Source organism: Homarus americanus, unplaced genomic scaffold, assembly GCF_018991925.1.
Source record: "Homarus americanus isolate GMGI-L3 unplaced genomic scaffold, GMGI_Hamer_2.0 scaffold49668, whole genome shotgun sequence".
Classification (NCBI taxonomy): Eukaryota; Metazoa; Arthropoda; class Malacostraca; order Decapoda; family Nephropidae; genus Homarus; species Homarus americanus.
The window spans coordinates 1-16,057 of NW_024721358.1; the positions used below are offsets into that span (position 1 = coordinate 1).

Consider the following 16,057-nt stretch of genomic DNA (forward strand, 5'->3'; position numbering starts at 1 on the left):
GGAGGATGAATATGGATAATAAAGTTACCATATAAAAGATGTATTAGTCATGTATATTTTCAAGATAACATGTATTAAACGTGTATATTATCAAGAACAGTTTCCAGGAAACATAAAGTGACCTTCATTAAGAGAGAAGTGAATTATACAAAAAAATGAATAAAGTGATGATGAAAAATTAATCTTTTTTTTTTCATATCAATATATAATAAACTTTTGTATTCGACAGTAAAACACATGGGTGATTAATTTATATTATTTATGTAATATTTGGTAACAGGGGGTGGCCTTGATGCTCTCAGTAGTGACGGTGATTGAGTTTTGAAATTTGCATGTGCTTAAATAACACTACTGAAAATAATTAGCTACATAGGTAAAGTTCAACAGGTGATCATGAGTTAATTACTTTTAGGTCAACAGGTGACATAATTTGTTTACTTTTAGCTCAACTGGTGACATAATTAGTTCACTTTCAGTTCAACAGGTGACATAACTAGTTCACTTTCAGCTCAACAGGTGACATAACTTGTTCAATTTCAGCTCAACAGTTGACATAACTAGTTCACTTTCAGCTCAACGGGTAACATAACTAGTTCACTTTCAGCTCAACAGGTAACATAACTAGTTCACTTTCAGTTCTACAGGTAACATTACTAACTCACTTTTATCTCAACAGGTAACATAACTAGTTCACTTTCAGCTCAACAGGTAACATAACTAGTTCACTTTCAGTTCTACAGGTAACATTACTAACTCACTTTTATCTCAACAGGTAACATAACTAGTTCACTTTCAGTTCTACAGGAAACATTACTAACTCACTTTCATCTCAACAGGTAACATAACCAGCTCACTTTCACCATAACAAACAACAAGAATAATTCACATTCAACTCAAATTATTTCTGACACTATTCTTAACTCCTCAGTACCCCCTCGACACCCTTCTGACACATTTCAAAACACACACAACACATTCCATCTTTCACCAAGTCTAACTCTTCACTTCCTCATTTTTATCACTATTATCGTAAACTTTCTCTATTCCGTCATTCATCATCAGATGTTAATGTCTATGTACAATCTCTGTGTATTGTATGGTAGTCTTGGACCTTTATCAAGACTTCCTATGTCTTTAGACTTTAAACTGTGAAGCCTGTGGAATAATCCTTGAATATTTTGATAATTTATATTTATTTTCTTGGTGTTATGGTGAAGTACTATGCTTCAATAATTCAGGTGTTTAGTCTAGGTTTGTTAATACACTAGTTAAGAACAGGTAGAAGTTATATCTCTATTTAGTCTAATCCTGGAATTTAAATCAACATTCACTAATATCACTATAATCGTGATTAGTGTTTCGAGTATATAATTATTCCTACTAATTATGTGTTAAAATATACATTAGTTTATTATTATTCTAAATGTATGTATATGATATGTACTTTAATTTCAATTCGTCAAACTACAGCCAGAACATGTTGTAATATTCCTGGACATACATCCCCCCCCCTCAACCTTGATTAATATTACAGCATTATCTCACATTATTATCTCGTGCTCATTCAATGCTCCACACATCCCCCCAACTCATTTATTTATGTCTTGTATTCATTGCATAACCAGATCTCCCTCCTCCCTTCCTTTAAGCTATTCATCATTCATAAGCTGTGGCTCAGAGCACAATCATCCCATTGACTAAGATGATCTCCTCTTACTTGAAGACGTATAAATGCAGGCCAAGAGCTCCTTCAAGAGGGTTTCTATTAACGCCTCTCTGTCCTCTTAGAAGTCTTTGTCACCTCAGGCTGGGAATACTTACCCAAGACCCCCACACCTCTTCTTCTGTATGACCTGACTGCCAAAGCCAATAGTAATTAAGAATACTTCTTTTTTTTTTTACTTTCATTCGTTATCGATTCATATTTCTGATTATTTGTGATTTTCATTTTCCAGGATTACAATGGGAGCTGTGGGCCAACTTATATCATTTATAGGTTCTAGTATCTATAACTCTGGTGATGTAGATTATCTAGCCACGACTTGTTCTTCATTTATTCGTAATTATTTTAAACTTATTACTATTTTCCTAAAAGTCAGAGGTTAATTTAATGAATCTATTCTTCGCCGAGTTCCTCTCTCTCTCTCTCTCTCTCTCTCTCTCTCTCTCTCTCTCTCTCTCTCTCTCATCACCACTCCCCCCCCCAATAATGTTCTATTTCCCGGTAATAATCATTTTTCCATCGAATTAAAACTTACAACTTCACGGGTATCTGATCTACTCTAAGTTCTTCACACAATCTCGACTACACCTTTGTCTTACCAGGAGTCTTATCACCACACTGGACAACCCTGAGTTCCCGTAAGACAAGTGTTATGGTAAGGCTTTAGCTAGAATAGACGCTAAGATGTGACTAGTAGCAGAGGTTCATGTGTTTAGGTGGTAACACTGGCTTTAGTCGGGTCCTATCTTATGTATGTCGCTTCACCTGTCTTCCTCACCTGACAACTTCACCTGTCTTCCTCACCTGACAACTTCACCTGTCTTCGTCACCTGACAACTTCACCTGTCTTCCTCACCTGACACATCTTAGGTCTAGTAGTAGGTATTATTTAACATCTTGATGCTCTTGGTAACACATTGATGGAGGAGAGAGAGAGAGAGAGAGAGAGAGAGAGAGAGAGATAATTCGAATATGTATTAAATATATAAGATAAAAATATATATAAGAGAGCAAAATATACATAAACAAAGTCACACACACACCATCCTTCTCACCCCTCACACACACACACACACACACACACCATCCTTCTCACCCCTCACACACGCACACCCCCCCACACACACTTCAAAATCAATAACAAGATCATCAGTAGACAACAGGGTAAGTTTAACGAGTCCAGAGAAGATCTAAATTTGAAGCGAAGGTTTGCCAGGTCAAGTTTACCTCTGAAAGACGTAGTGACGGTGACCTAACGCTCCTCTGAATCACCTTCGTTAGGGGGAAGTTTGTCAAGGCTAGTTAGGTTAGGTCAGGTTAAGTTAGGTTTTGGTCAGGTTAAGTTAGGTTAGATCAGGTTAGGTTAAACTAAGTTAAATTAGGTTAAGTTAGGTTAGGTGACACTGTTTATGGGTGGTAGTGAAGCTCATCTCGTAGGAATTTTAATATGAAGACCTTTTGTAACTGCGTCGGCTATCTCTTTGAATGCTAATCCTGACTGACTAACTGACTGACTTGACTGACTAACTTCACTGACTGACTGACTAACTTCACTGACTTCATTGACTGACTGACTGACTGGCTTGACTGACCCACTTGACTGACTTCACTGGCTTGACTGACTGACTGGCTTGACTGACCCACTTGACTGACTTCACTGGCTTGACTGACTGACTGAGAGTACATCATGGGTCGTAATACTCGTAGTGATTGGAGAGGAAGTAAAAGAAAGAGAAAATTAAATAAAAAAATAAAAAAGAAGGATAAAAGAAAAATAAGGGAGAGAGATATAGAGATAAAATAGAAACATAAAAAAAAGGAAAAGAAAGAGTTAGAGAGAGAAATTAAATGAAATCTTTCCCTGGAACATGAAAAATTAATGATAATATAATCTCTCACCTTCTTCTTCTCTCTCTCTCTCTCTCTCTACAATATATCTCTGTCCAATAGAGAGAACAATAAGTCTCCATTAATCTTTGAAACATCATCAATTTCTCACAGGTTTTAAAGTGATCGCAGAACGAGACAAATTGTACCGACCTTCAGACGATCCAGGAGTCAAGATAAACACTTCGTATATATGTACTGTATATTAAGAGGTCAGGCAGACAATGTTCCTTTTGTAATTTCAATACATTTTTATTTTATTTATTTTCTATCATTATTTGTTTTATTTAAATCAGCGAATCAGTCAGTTAGTTAGTTAGTCTCTCTCTCTCTCTCTCTCTCTCTCTCTCTCTCTCTCTCTCTCTCTCTCTCTCTCTCATTACCATACATCCCTCATCCCCTCCACCCCACCCCTACCATAAACACCTCACTTACCCCCACACCCCCACCCCCACCCCCACACCCTCACCCCTCAATGCTCCTCACGTCTCACCCTTCCAGAACAATCTAGTGGAGGGTGAGAGATGGAGTCATTTAGAACGAAGGATCAGAAGCTTTGAGAGGATTCTACCTAAGTTACCCCCAAAACGTCAACATCATTCCTCAAGTTCTTCACCCAAGGAACTTTTCTTTCGGGTGGGGGTATTTGAGAATGGAAAGTTTTAGTTAATACCCGTTATATGTTAGTGACAGAGAGCTTTTAACCTATAACAAATTCAGTAGGGTTCATTCATCTGATTGTTCATTCATTCATTCATTCATTCATTCATTCAGACAGACAGGAATTCACCTGAGACACCTGAGGATAAAGGGTTATAATATGAATCTATAGGTAAATGAGTGACCGGGAATTCACTACGGGAAGGAACATAGTCTCTCTCTCTCTCTCTCTCTCTCTCTCTCTCTCTCTCTCTCTCTCTCTGACACCAACCGACGGCCCACAAAACGTCGGAATTTATATGCAAATCACACAGGTCGCTAAACACGGAAACAAGGGGGGAGAGAGAGAGAGAGAGAAGGGGGGGAAGGGAGGGAACACGTACATCCTGCAGCCCTCCCCTTCCCCCTCCATCCCCACTCCATCTCTACCACTACCCCAGCCTCTATTTCCCCGAACGTATATACACGATTTTTTCATTGATTTTTGAGCACAACACACTTGAACATACACACTTGAAAAAACCCCGACTAAAAACGACTAAAATACCTTAATTGTGTTAAATAAAATACCTGTGTGGAAATTACCCGTTAAAAGAGACACTGTGGTGAATCAGAAGACTAATGATATATAATTACCATTATTAAAACACAATACTTACAGACCTAATGACCCACAGTAACCAATTAAGATACGATAGACAGAATATAACGTATATTTTGAATGATATAATTTATGTTGATTATATTTGGTGATGTATATAATAATTTATTTGTCAGTGGCCCAAGGTTAAAAATGCTTTGAAAACCTTTGATCTAGATGTATGATAGTTATTTATTGGAGTCTCCCTTATTTTTGACCTGACCTAACTAGTCACGTCTTAAGCTCCTCTCCGTGTGTGTTGGTCTGGGGATTAGTGGATGACATCATTATGACCTGACCTCATGTTTTTAAGGTCAACCTGTATATTTAAGCCTCTCTCTGTCCATGTAATCAAGTTGCCTCTGAAGATGTCTTGAATAAAGACGAAAGCTAAGGTGCTCCGTTGTTTCCCTTTTCCCGTGTGATTTTATCAAGATTTATCTTATCCACGTTTTCATTGTAGATCTACATGAAATATATATATATATATATATATATATATATATATATATATATATATGTATATAGATAATAATAATTAATTTATAGTAAATAGAATTTATAATAAAAATACACAATTAAAAAGAAAATATAATAATAATGATACAGGTAACAACAACAATAACAACAACAATAATAATAACAATAATAATAATAATAATAATAATAATAATAATAATAATAAAGTACTATAAAGAAATAAAAACAAATAAAAAATCGCTAGTGAGAAACAATATATGTATGTTGCCCATCCAAAAAGATTTGGCCGAATTTTGCAAAATAAAAACGGTTTGGCCGATTTGACCATGAGATGGCATGAGTGTTGGTCATGAAGCTTATGGTACATCTGACAACCCTGTTCTCAACCCACTTAGTCTTTTCTTCGTAGTTTGACCGCTTGTCCACCTCCTTCGTCGATTTCTTGTCTTCACTCCCATGCAGACTCTTCGCTCTCATCTGACTCAGATCCTTCACTCTCATCTGATTCAGATCCATCGCTCTCATCTGACTTGTACCATCCATCTACATCATCACTGCTAACACTGCTGTCCAAGAATTCGTATTCTAACATTTCCCCATAAAAATCTTCATCACTCTCAGGTGAGACATCATCTTCACTTTCATCCGTGTCATCTAACTCCTTTACCTTTTCATGCTCAGGCGAATCCATCAGCCCTGTTCCATCTAGACAAGGTCGCTTCTCCGCCTCTTCGCCTTCATCTGAGAGGTCTTCAGACCACTTCCTCTTGAGGGAGCCAGACAGAGTATCAGTCATTTTGAACCTTTTTACCAAAATGTGTCTGGGGTCAGTAGGTATACAACTTCAAATTTGACCAGTTTTTATGAAAAGGTGTTACATTATACAGTACTATGGTTGGAACTTTGTCAATAGAAAACTTCTGTAGTGGAGGCAATAGTGGGGATGTGAAGTGATGATAGTGGGGATGTGGGAGATGATGTGTAGATAGTGGGGATGTGGGAGATGATGTGTAGATAGTGGGGATGTGGGAGATGATGTGTAGATAGTGGATGGAGATGATGGGTATAGTAGATGTATATGATGGATAGTGGGAGACAGATGTGTAGATAGTGATGTATATTACGTGGTGATAGATGGGAGATGGAGGAGATAGATGTAGGATGTGAAGTGATGATAGTGGGGATGTGGGAGATGATGTGTAGATAGTGGGGACGTGGAGATGATGTGGCAGAGAAGGGATGTGAGATGATGTGTAGATAGTGGGATGTAGGATGAAGGATGAGCAAGTGGTGGTTGATGTAGTGATAGTGGATGTGGAAGATGATGTAAGGATAGTGTGGGATGTGGTGAGATGATGTGTAGATAGGTGGACAGAGATGGAAGTGATGATAGTGGTGATGTGGGAGATGATGTAGATAGGGGATGTGGGGACATGATGCAGATAGTGGCGATGTAGATGTGAAGTGATGATAGTGGGTATGGGGGAGATGTAGAGAGATGTGAGATGTAGAGAAGGGATGAGAGCAGCATGGGAGGGATGAGATGTGAAGTGATGATAGTGGGACATGGGGAGATGATGTGTGGGTATAGTGGGGATGGGTGATGCAAGTGATGATAGGGGCATGAGATGATGTGTAGATAGGTGGGATGACGTGTATTAGTGGACGTGGGAGATGATGTAGATAGTGACAGGATGGAAGTATATAGTGGGTATGTGGAGAGACAGGGGATGTGAGATGATGTGGAGGTGATGTGATGAGCGTGTAGATAGTGGGATGTAGGATGAAGGACAGCAGGGTGGATGATGTAGATAGGTGATGGGATGAAGTGATGATAGTGGGGATGGGAGATGATGCAGATAGGGATGGGAGATGATGGTGATAGTGGGGATGGGAGATGATGTAGATAGGTGATGTAGGATGAAGTGATGATAGTGGGGATGTGGGAGATGATGTGTAGATAGTGGGGATGTGGGAGATGATGTGTAGATAGTGGGGATGTGGGAGATGATGTGTAGATAGTGGGGATGTGGGAGATGATGTGTAGATAGTGGGGATGTAGGATGTGAAGTAATGATAGTGGGAATGTGGGAGATGATGTGTAGATAGTGGGGATGTTGGATGTGAAGTAATGATAGTGGGGATGTGGGAGATGATGTGTAGATAGTGTGGATGTGGGAGATGATGTGTAGATAGTGGGGATGTGGGAGATGATGTGTAGATAGTGGGGATGTGGGAGATGATGTGTGGATAGTGGGGATGTGGGATGTGAAGTGTGGATAGTGGGGATGTGTGGATAGTGGGGATGTGGGAGATGATGTGTGGATAGTGGGGATGTGGGAGTTAGGTCACCCTTGGTTCACTCGGGGAGGGACGCGTGACCCCTCAATACCTGCCCTATGATGGCTGGGAAGCGAGTCATGGGGAGAAAAATAAATGTTAATGAATACAAGGTACAACAGAGTGCAGGACTCCTTTACATGGATTGATATATAACAGATATTAATAAATACATAACCAGGCAGTTGATAACAATTATTATCGCACGAGGTAAAATACGACAGCTTCTACAATTTAACCAAATTCACGCCTATAGGTGGCTCTTGGGCATATACTTATTTATTTAACGGAATTATCCCACCAGGGCACAGGTCAATGACCCACTTCAGGGCCTGGGGGCAACAACAACAACAACAACAACAACAACAACAACAACAACAACAACAATAGCTGCCTGCCTCTTCGTGTACTCAAGGCTAGAGTATAACAGTGTCTACAGCCACCCTGTCCCTAAGTGACTCTTCAAGGATTATGTGACCCGGTTTCACTCTCAATAAACAGAGTATCTATCTATATAAAACAAAGAAGTCTGTCTGTGTGTGTGTCCGCACGAGAATCTCGGAAACTACTTTACCGATCTGTAGTGATGAAGGGTGGTGTTATATGTGGTGATGATGGATGGTGTTATATGTAGTGATGATGGATGCTGTTATATGTGGTGATGATGGATGGTGTTATATGTGGTGATGATGGATGCTGTTATATGTAGTGATGATGGGTAGTGTTATATGTAGTGATGATTAGACAATAAAATAATAACAGTTTAATGCTAAAAAAAATATACTTTGCTGTACCGTTGTAGTGAAAAACATGGTGGAACTTACATACACTGTTAATGAACTATTGATGGAAGAAGAAGTTTTGGGGACTGAACAGTGAGACAATGTGGAGCCTCCCGGAGGGTGGCGTCCTACCGTGGCCTAGCGAATGAGGGCGGCGTTTCTGCTAGTACCTAATGTAACAAGACTATAGAATGATCTTCACAAGAACCTGGAACTTGACTAACATATAAATAATGACGTTGTTAATATAATAAAAATAATGTTTAGGTTGGGAGGCTGTTGGTTATGTGACGTCCAGCCAACAAATGAAGACGACCCTCACATAAATTGTTTGGGAACTGTCAACACGGTGAATTGTGTGTTCATTAGAACATAATGGAGGAAACTGCAGCGGGCCTATTGGCCCATACTGGGCAGTCCCATTTACACCCAACTCCTATTGCTCATATAAGCATCCAACCTATGATTGAAGCTATCCACGTATTCGAGTTAATGATGATGTTTGGTAATTTGTTCCATTCATCCACTACTCTGTTTCCAAACCAATGTTTACCTATTTCGCGCCTAAATCTAAATTTGTCTAATTTAAAACCATTGTTACGAGTTCGCTCCTGGTTGGATAGTTTGAGTACTCTTGCAATGTCCCCTTTGTTTAGCCATGACTTACATTTATACACCTCTATCAGGTCGCCCCTCGCTCTACGTCTCTCGAGGGAGTGCAAATTAAGATGCTTTAACCTGTCTCTATACTCAATGTTCCTAATGCCCGGGATTAGTCTTGTCATTCTCCTCTGAATTCTGTCCAAGGATTCTATATCCATTCTGTAAAACGGTGACCAGAATTGAACTGCGTAATCCAAGTGAGGTCTCACAAGCGCAAGATAGTCTTAAGATGACCTCGCTAGTCTTGTAACTAACACTCCTTTGTATGAACCCAAGTACTTTAGTAGCCTTGTTACGAGCAAAAACACATTGTTTACTTGGGATTCCCACTTATCATTACTCCTAAATCTCTCTCGCAGTCGGATTTCTCAATGACATCGTTGTTCATCTGGTATCTGGTTTCCCTGTTTACATCTCCTATACTGAGTACTTTACATTTGTCCACATTGAATTTCATCTGCCATTTTTCAGACCATTCGAAAATTTTGTTTACATCTTCCTGTAGTTTTGCCCAGTTCTCGTCAGATTCAATTACAAGTCCTATAGTGTCATCAGCAAATTTACTTATGTTACTGTCTACACGAATCCACACACAAATATGACCCACTCAAAAAGACCCTCCACAAAAAGACCCTCCATAAAAAAGACCCACACAACAGAAGATCCATACAAGTGTAGAAGAATACGTGTATGTGAGGGTGAATGAATGAATGTTCACTGAAGTCTCAGCAACACTGAATGACTCATGACCTTCATCGTCAATACGGTATATAAATATCATCACCAAATTATAAAAGATTGTGACTAGTCGATGGTAGAGTGAGACTCGTGCTCCTCCTGCCTCGCTGGTCCGCTGGTCGCACCTGGCCCGGAGTGTGTTGGTGAGCGACGTTTGGCTGTGATAACAGGGCACCTTGTGTGTGTCCCTCCCTGGGATCACTTCTTTACGAAATATGGTATGATGACACTTGTGCTGTCATATCATAGAGGAGTGGTATGGGCCAGTGTGTGACTGTTAACATAAAGTTAAGTTCCTCTCTGAGGAAATGTCGTGTTTGGGGTTCACGATTCTCAACGTCCCCCTAGGTAACACTCAACATACACGCCCACCAGTAAGCAGTCCGACAAAACTCACAAACACATTGGTGGTTTTTTTTTTATTATAATAATTATAATTTTCTTCAACTTGTGGTTGTGACCGACGGCCGCCACTGTACCAGCCTTGTTGACTAAACTACCAACAATGCCTGAGTCAACCTCCACGAGTCCACATATTATGATTCCCGAGGGTTTGTCTCAATACTTTGAACCATTTACCAAGGACATGTGCAGCGCCAGTGTCCATGTGTGAAGAAGCTTCCTGGTGTAAGATGATCAGGAATTACACACAATTAATTTCCTAGTATACCATGAACAAGAACTATATGTACAGTATGTCCACCTGTACATTTTGTTCACTTGTACACTATGTTCACCTATACACTATGCCCACTTGTACTTTATGACCACCTGCATACTTTGTTTACCTGTACACTATGACCATCTGTACACACTGCCCATCTGTAGACTATTTTCACCTGTACACTATGCCCACCGGTAGACTGTGTTCACCTGTACACTATGTTCACCTGTGCACTATGACCATCTATACACTCTGTCCACCTGTACAGTACACTGTGTCCACCAGTACACCTTTTCCATATTACACTATGTTTATTTGTACATTATGTCCACTATGTCAATATGTACACTATATCTATATGTACACTAGGTTCATGTGTATAGGTAAAGAGTCTCCAAGCGACAGTATAATTTTTTTGGAGGAGACAGTCTAGTAATGTATTTAGAAACTCATATACCGTTAAAATCAGTGATCATAATTTATGTTTTTTTTGGTGTTTTACTCTTTAGTCTAGTCTATGTAATTCACTGGGAGAGTAATGACTGTTTACACGTTTTATTATGTTCACTTTATCACAGATTCGGGTATTTTAAGAGAATGGCGGAACACTTGTGTTGCAGGGAGACAAGTTAAGTTGTGGTTGGATCAACTCACTCACACCACGTCTGTTATGGTCATGATATTCAGAAGATCCCTCCAGCTTTCATAATATAATGGTTGCCCCTCGTGTGAACCTCAGGGAAGGACCTGGGCTCGCTCACATTCAGGGGCTCTCGTGTTCTCCTCAGGTCAATGTTGTGTTCATCTCTCTCTCTCTCTCTCTCTCTCTCCAAACAATAAACTATCGCTTCACTTCCACACTAAAACTTTATAAGCGAATCTTTATATAAATACACACGTACAAACCTACACAAATCCACACACAAAAGATGACCCTCCTCAAAAAGACCCTCCACAAAAAGACCCTCCACAAAAAGACCCTCCACAAAAAGACCCTCCACAAAAAGACCCTCCACAAAAAGACCCTCACACATACTAAACACACTCAAATTCTTATGGTGTTTGGTGTGGCGGGGCACCTAATACACACCTGATGTAATATTTATCGCCTACGCAGGTGTGCGGTCAGTGGCAAATTTATGTGGAACGCTACAAAATATTGGGTATTGAAAATCAAACCTCCCGGTGGCCAAGTATTCAAGGCTCCGCTATTCAGTGTGTACAAAGCCAGGGCCAGAGTTCACCAGCTGTGTGCAGTGATCTCGGTGGCATTTTTATAAGAGGCGCTGAAGTATAAGAATGTTTATTTTTTTCTTAAAATTCCTGCATTTGAGAGTCTTTCATTTGTAATATATAATTTTTTTAATATTCCAAAATCCCTTGGAAACTGGCTTTAATTCAAAACAGAGTTTTACGTCAGTCTAGCAATCTTAATTATTTTGTTGTTGAGCTTTTTGAGGAAAACAGTTTCCATGTAACCCCGGTTCATTACGGAGACGGAACTTAATTCCTGAGTTTCTAAAAAAACATTAATGCTTTCACAACACTTTCTTAGTATTGGTTGTGTATGTGTAGTCACTGTAGTTAGTGTGTGTGTGTGTGTGTGTGTGTGTGTGTGTGTGTGTGTGTGCGTGTACGCTTGACCTTGTCTTGCCTCGATCTCTTTATTATTGAATTGAGGTTGAAATATTTATTCTTAATTTTTTTCAAGTCTTTAATATGGGTTTCATTTTAATGTAAATAAAACACACGCACAAACATACACTATATGCCAGACGTTCCCCCAGCTTGACACAACCCGACTCCCAGCTCCCTCACCTACTAACAGTGCAAGAATTTGTAGTCGCAAAACGATGGGACAGACTCATATCAAGAGCTCCACCACTCCCACTGAACTTACCCATGAAGTTCTACAAGGATTTCTCCCCAGAACTAGCTAAATTCCTCTGCTCCATTATTAATACTTCTCTCGGACGAGCAAAATGCCCAGCTGACTGGAAGACTTCAATATGTGTCACCAGTACCAAAGTCAACGAGCCAACAATCCCTAAACGAGTTGTGACCTATTGCCATTACCCCAATACCAAGCCTAATCTGCAATGGTTTTGTCATTTGACTCGGCTTACATGCCGACGCTGCAGGCGGAAATTGATTCTCAGCAATTTGACAAAATGAAAACCTCCTCCACTACCCACTGTCTTCTCAGCTTTCTTTATTTCGTCTACCGCAACTTAGAGAAACGTAAGATATTCGTTGGCATCAGTGAGAACAACTCGGATTCCGACTCCAACACCTTCCACATTGGTTCACGACCAAACATATCAAGACCATGGTTATGCACATCAACCTCTCCTCCAACCATGTCCAGCCTCCCTCCATCACATTGGCCCCCTCTCCTTCCCAGGTTGTGGACTCCACCAAGCTCCTCGGTGTCACAATAGATAACAAAATGAACTAGAAAAGAGACAACCGTCAAACATTACTACTATCATCTCCACATCCTCCATCGTCTCAAGTCCCTTGGAGTTCCCGTCTGAACTCTTCTTACTATGATGATATATACTTCTCCTGCCTGGTCTTCTTCCTTAAATACTACACAACAAGAAGAGAGATTACAGAAGAGGAAGTGTAAGATTAGTTTCTCCCTCAGTTACACCACGTATCAAGAGGCGCTTAGTATACTGACCCTCTCGACTCTCTCTCATCACCAAGACTTCATCTGCCAGTCTGTGACGAAGTTACTACACTGTCCTAGACACGGGGTCCTGCTACCACCTCCGATTCACCTTTCGCAAATTGCTGTTCGACACCACAACCAGCCCATGCGATCAAGTACTGATCGCTGTAAGAACAGCCCAATTCAAATTGTTGGAAGAATCATAAAGCATCCGTAGATAACATGCCAACCTCACTTTTGTACTATAACTGTGTTGAAATTCCTTGTTAAATGACCCTCTCCCCCTTGCGATTATATATCATATGTACAGTTGCGGAAATGTGTTTCTACACTCCCTGTGGTAACCCTTGTCTCCAAACGGCCAATCTGTGTAACCAATCACGGCCGTCGTTACACTACTACTGCCAACGTTGTCGTTTAGAGACATGGGTTACCGCAGGTGTAGGAACACATTTCCGCAACTGTGCTACATATGTCATTTGTATATTTTCAGCTTATGGTTTCTGTATTTAACAGACTTTAATTAATATTATTACCATCATCTACATGCACTGAAATTACACTTTAAACACGACACCAACAGCAGTATTCAACAATAACATTTACTTCCCGGACAATTTGGGGACTTTGTGAAGTTATAGTCTCGACCACCACAGTAAAGAATGTTGATTAAAGGGCGGGTGGGTGCGGTTTGAACACCATTGTTATTGTCGCTAAAACTTCAGCTTTCAGCCTAAACATTTTCTTGTGGGACATCTTTCTCCCGTCTTGGAGGGCCACACCATCAAGATCGTTAGCTTGATTTTAAAAAGTAAAAGTTTTCAGCGCCGATAAAGATAATGTGAGTCGAGGAGCAAGATAGGAGGCGTTGCAAGCAAGAGATAAACACGGGATAAAATAAAATACAGATAAAACGAAGACAAACGTAATGAGTGTAAAACAAACACAATTAACATTTCTTGGCTAACTCTACAGACACGTAAATTTATCTCTGCCTCTTGCTGCTGGCGCCTTTAGAGAAAAAACAAACATATTCTTCTTGTTATTTTTACACTAACAGATAATACTAATATTATATCCTCACATATTAACAGACAGATGAACATGTATTATATTTTTCATAGTTATTTATCTAATGTGGTAAACAATAAGCAAACTGTAATGTACATGATGGAATGAATTTTTGTTCTCATATTTTAGGTATAGACATTCAGAAAAAATAAGGGAAATATTTATATTTCGTAAATCAATCAACCCCTTGTGTACGAGGTCCTCTCTGGGTTGAATAAAATTGTCTGCCTTTAACTAAATAAACTATTACAGGTATTGGCCCCGCAGTGAAGGGTATACTGAATACAGAGTCAAAACAAATACTATTACTAAAAACTGATTACGAAGAATATAAACTATACATATGGGAGAACAATTATAATTAAGGTGTGGTCAGACAGTGGAAATAATCTAAGGACTCGTAAAGTATTCCCATCAAAGTATTAAAACGTATATACGCAATATTTTCCCAAAACAAATAAAGAGATGTGTCGAGGAAAGTGACACACACACACACAGTATAATAGTGAAGACTATTGTCTGGAAGAGGCAACAATCAGGTAATGTAGGAGAGGAAAATTAATCAAAATATTAGGGAAATAATGAAAGCGAACCATTACACAAACTCGTTAAGAAGAAACTTCTTAGTAATATTTATATCTGAGATTATTAATCATTCAGTAAAATTTAGCTTTTTGTCGTAGATATATTGATATATAGATAGATAGTTTATTGAACAAGAGTTTCAATCCATCGCTTATATTATTGCTTATCCCGTGTCTACCCTGTGGACGGTGGCGAGAACTGTTACAGTACACAAACGTCCCACTGACAGAGTGGTGTACAGTAGCTATACGGTGTACAAGTTATCTACAATTCTACACTATGCAAAACAAGTATTTTTTTTCACGATTCAAAGGACGACGTCTGAAATAGTGACATAAGTAGGCATACAGAGTATTATGTTCCCTATACATGAATTTTTTAATTTTTTGTATATATAATACTTAGTGGTCAAGTTGATGGACTTTTCGTGTGTTCGGTGTTACTGTATAGTATATACTGAACTGCCACATGTACTTTTAGGTCAAGACACAGCCTGGGTGTTGTATGATCACAGTATATGTTCCACCCAGTACAGTACAATGTGATGGGCTGTGGATCTCTTGATTCTACGAGTATTTCCGAATGTCTAAAGTGTTCACGGTCTTGTTCTAATTTATTATGGATTACCGCCCAACAACTTCATTTGAATCGAAAAATCACACCCCACCCCGCCCCGTGAGAGCAGATACCGAGTTGTTTATTACACTTCTCGGTCTAACAGGTGCAACCAGAGACCATAACAACAACACTTTCCGTTCTTACACAAGGAGCTTAAACTCACGACTCTTCAGTGATATTACCAATTTATCAAGAGCAGCAAAGCCAACAATCATTATGACGCTGAAAAATGTAGCGTGATAGTTGAAAAAAATATAACGCAAGCCACGAGGAAAAGATCAACACAGAATAGTACAATAAGGCGAGGGAGCGAGAGGAGTAAGAGGCGAGGGAGCGAGAGGAGTAAGAGGCGAGGGAGCGAGAGGAGTAAGAGTAGCAGATCCGCACTACCTTGACGCGTCGCCTGTAAAAAAAAAAGAATTATTGTTTTGGAAACTTGCAGCTTGTTTCAATTAGAGCATTCATGCGTTAGTGACGACGGCGGAGTGGCAAGGGTGAGGAGGGTACGGAGGCTGAGTGTTTGTAGTGG

At 39.6% G+C, this 16,057-nt stretch overlaps 1 protein-coding gene across 1 annotated transcript; it reads right to left on the reverse strand.

Annotated features, from left to right (window-relative positions):
* Positions 1-5,838: 5,838 nt before the first annotated feature.
* Positions 5,839-6,186, reverse strand: LOC121861685 (probable DNA-directed RNA polymerase subunit delta). The gene has a single exon (XM_042359578.1). The coding sequence runs from the start codon at positions 6,184-6,186 to the stop codon at positions 5,839-5,841; it is 348 nt and encodes a 115-aa protein (XP_042215512.1).
* Between the last annotated feature and the right edge of the window lie 9,871 nt (positions 6,187-16,057).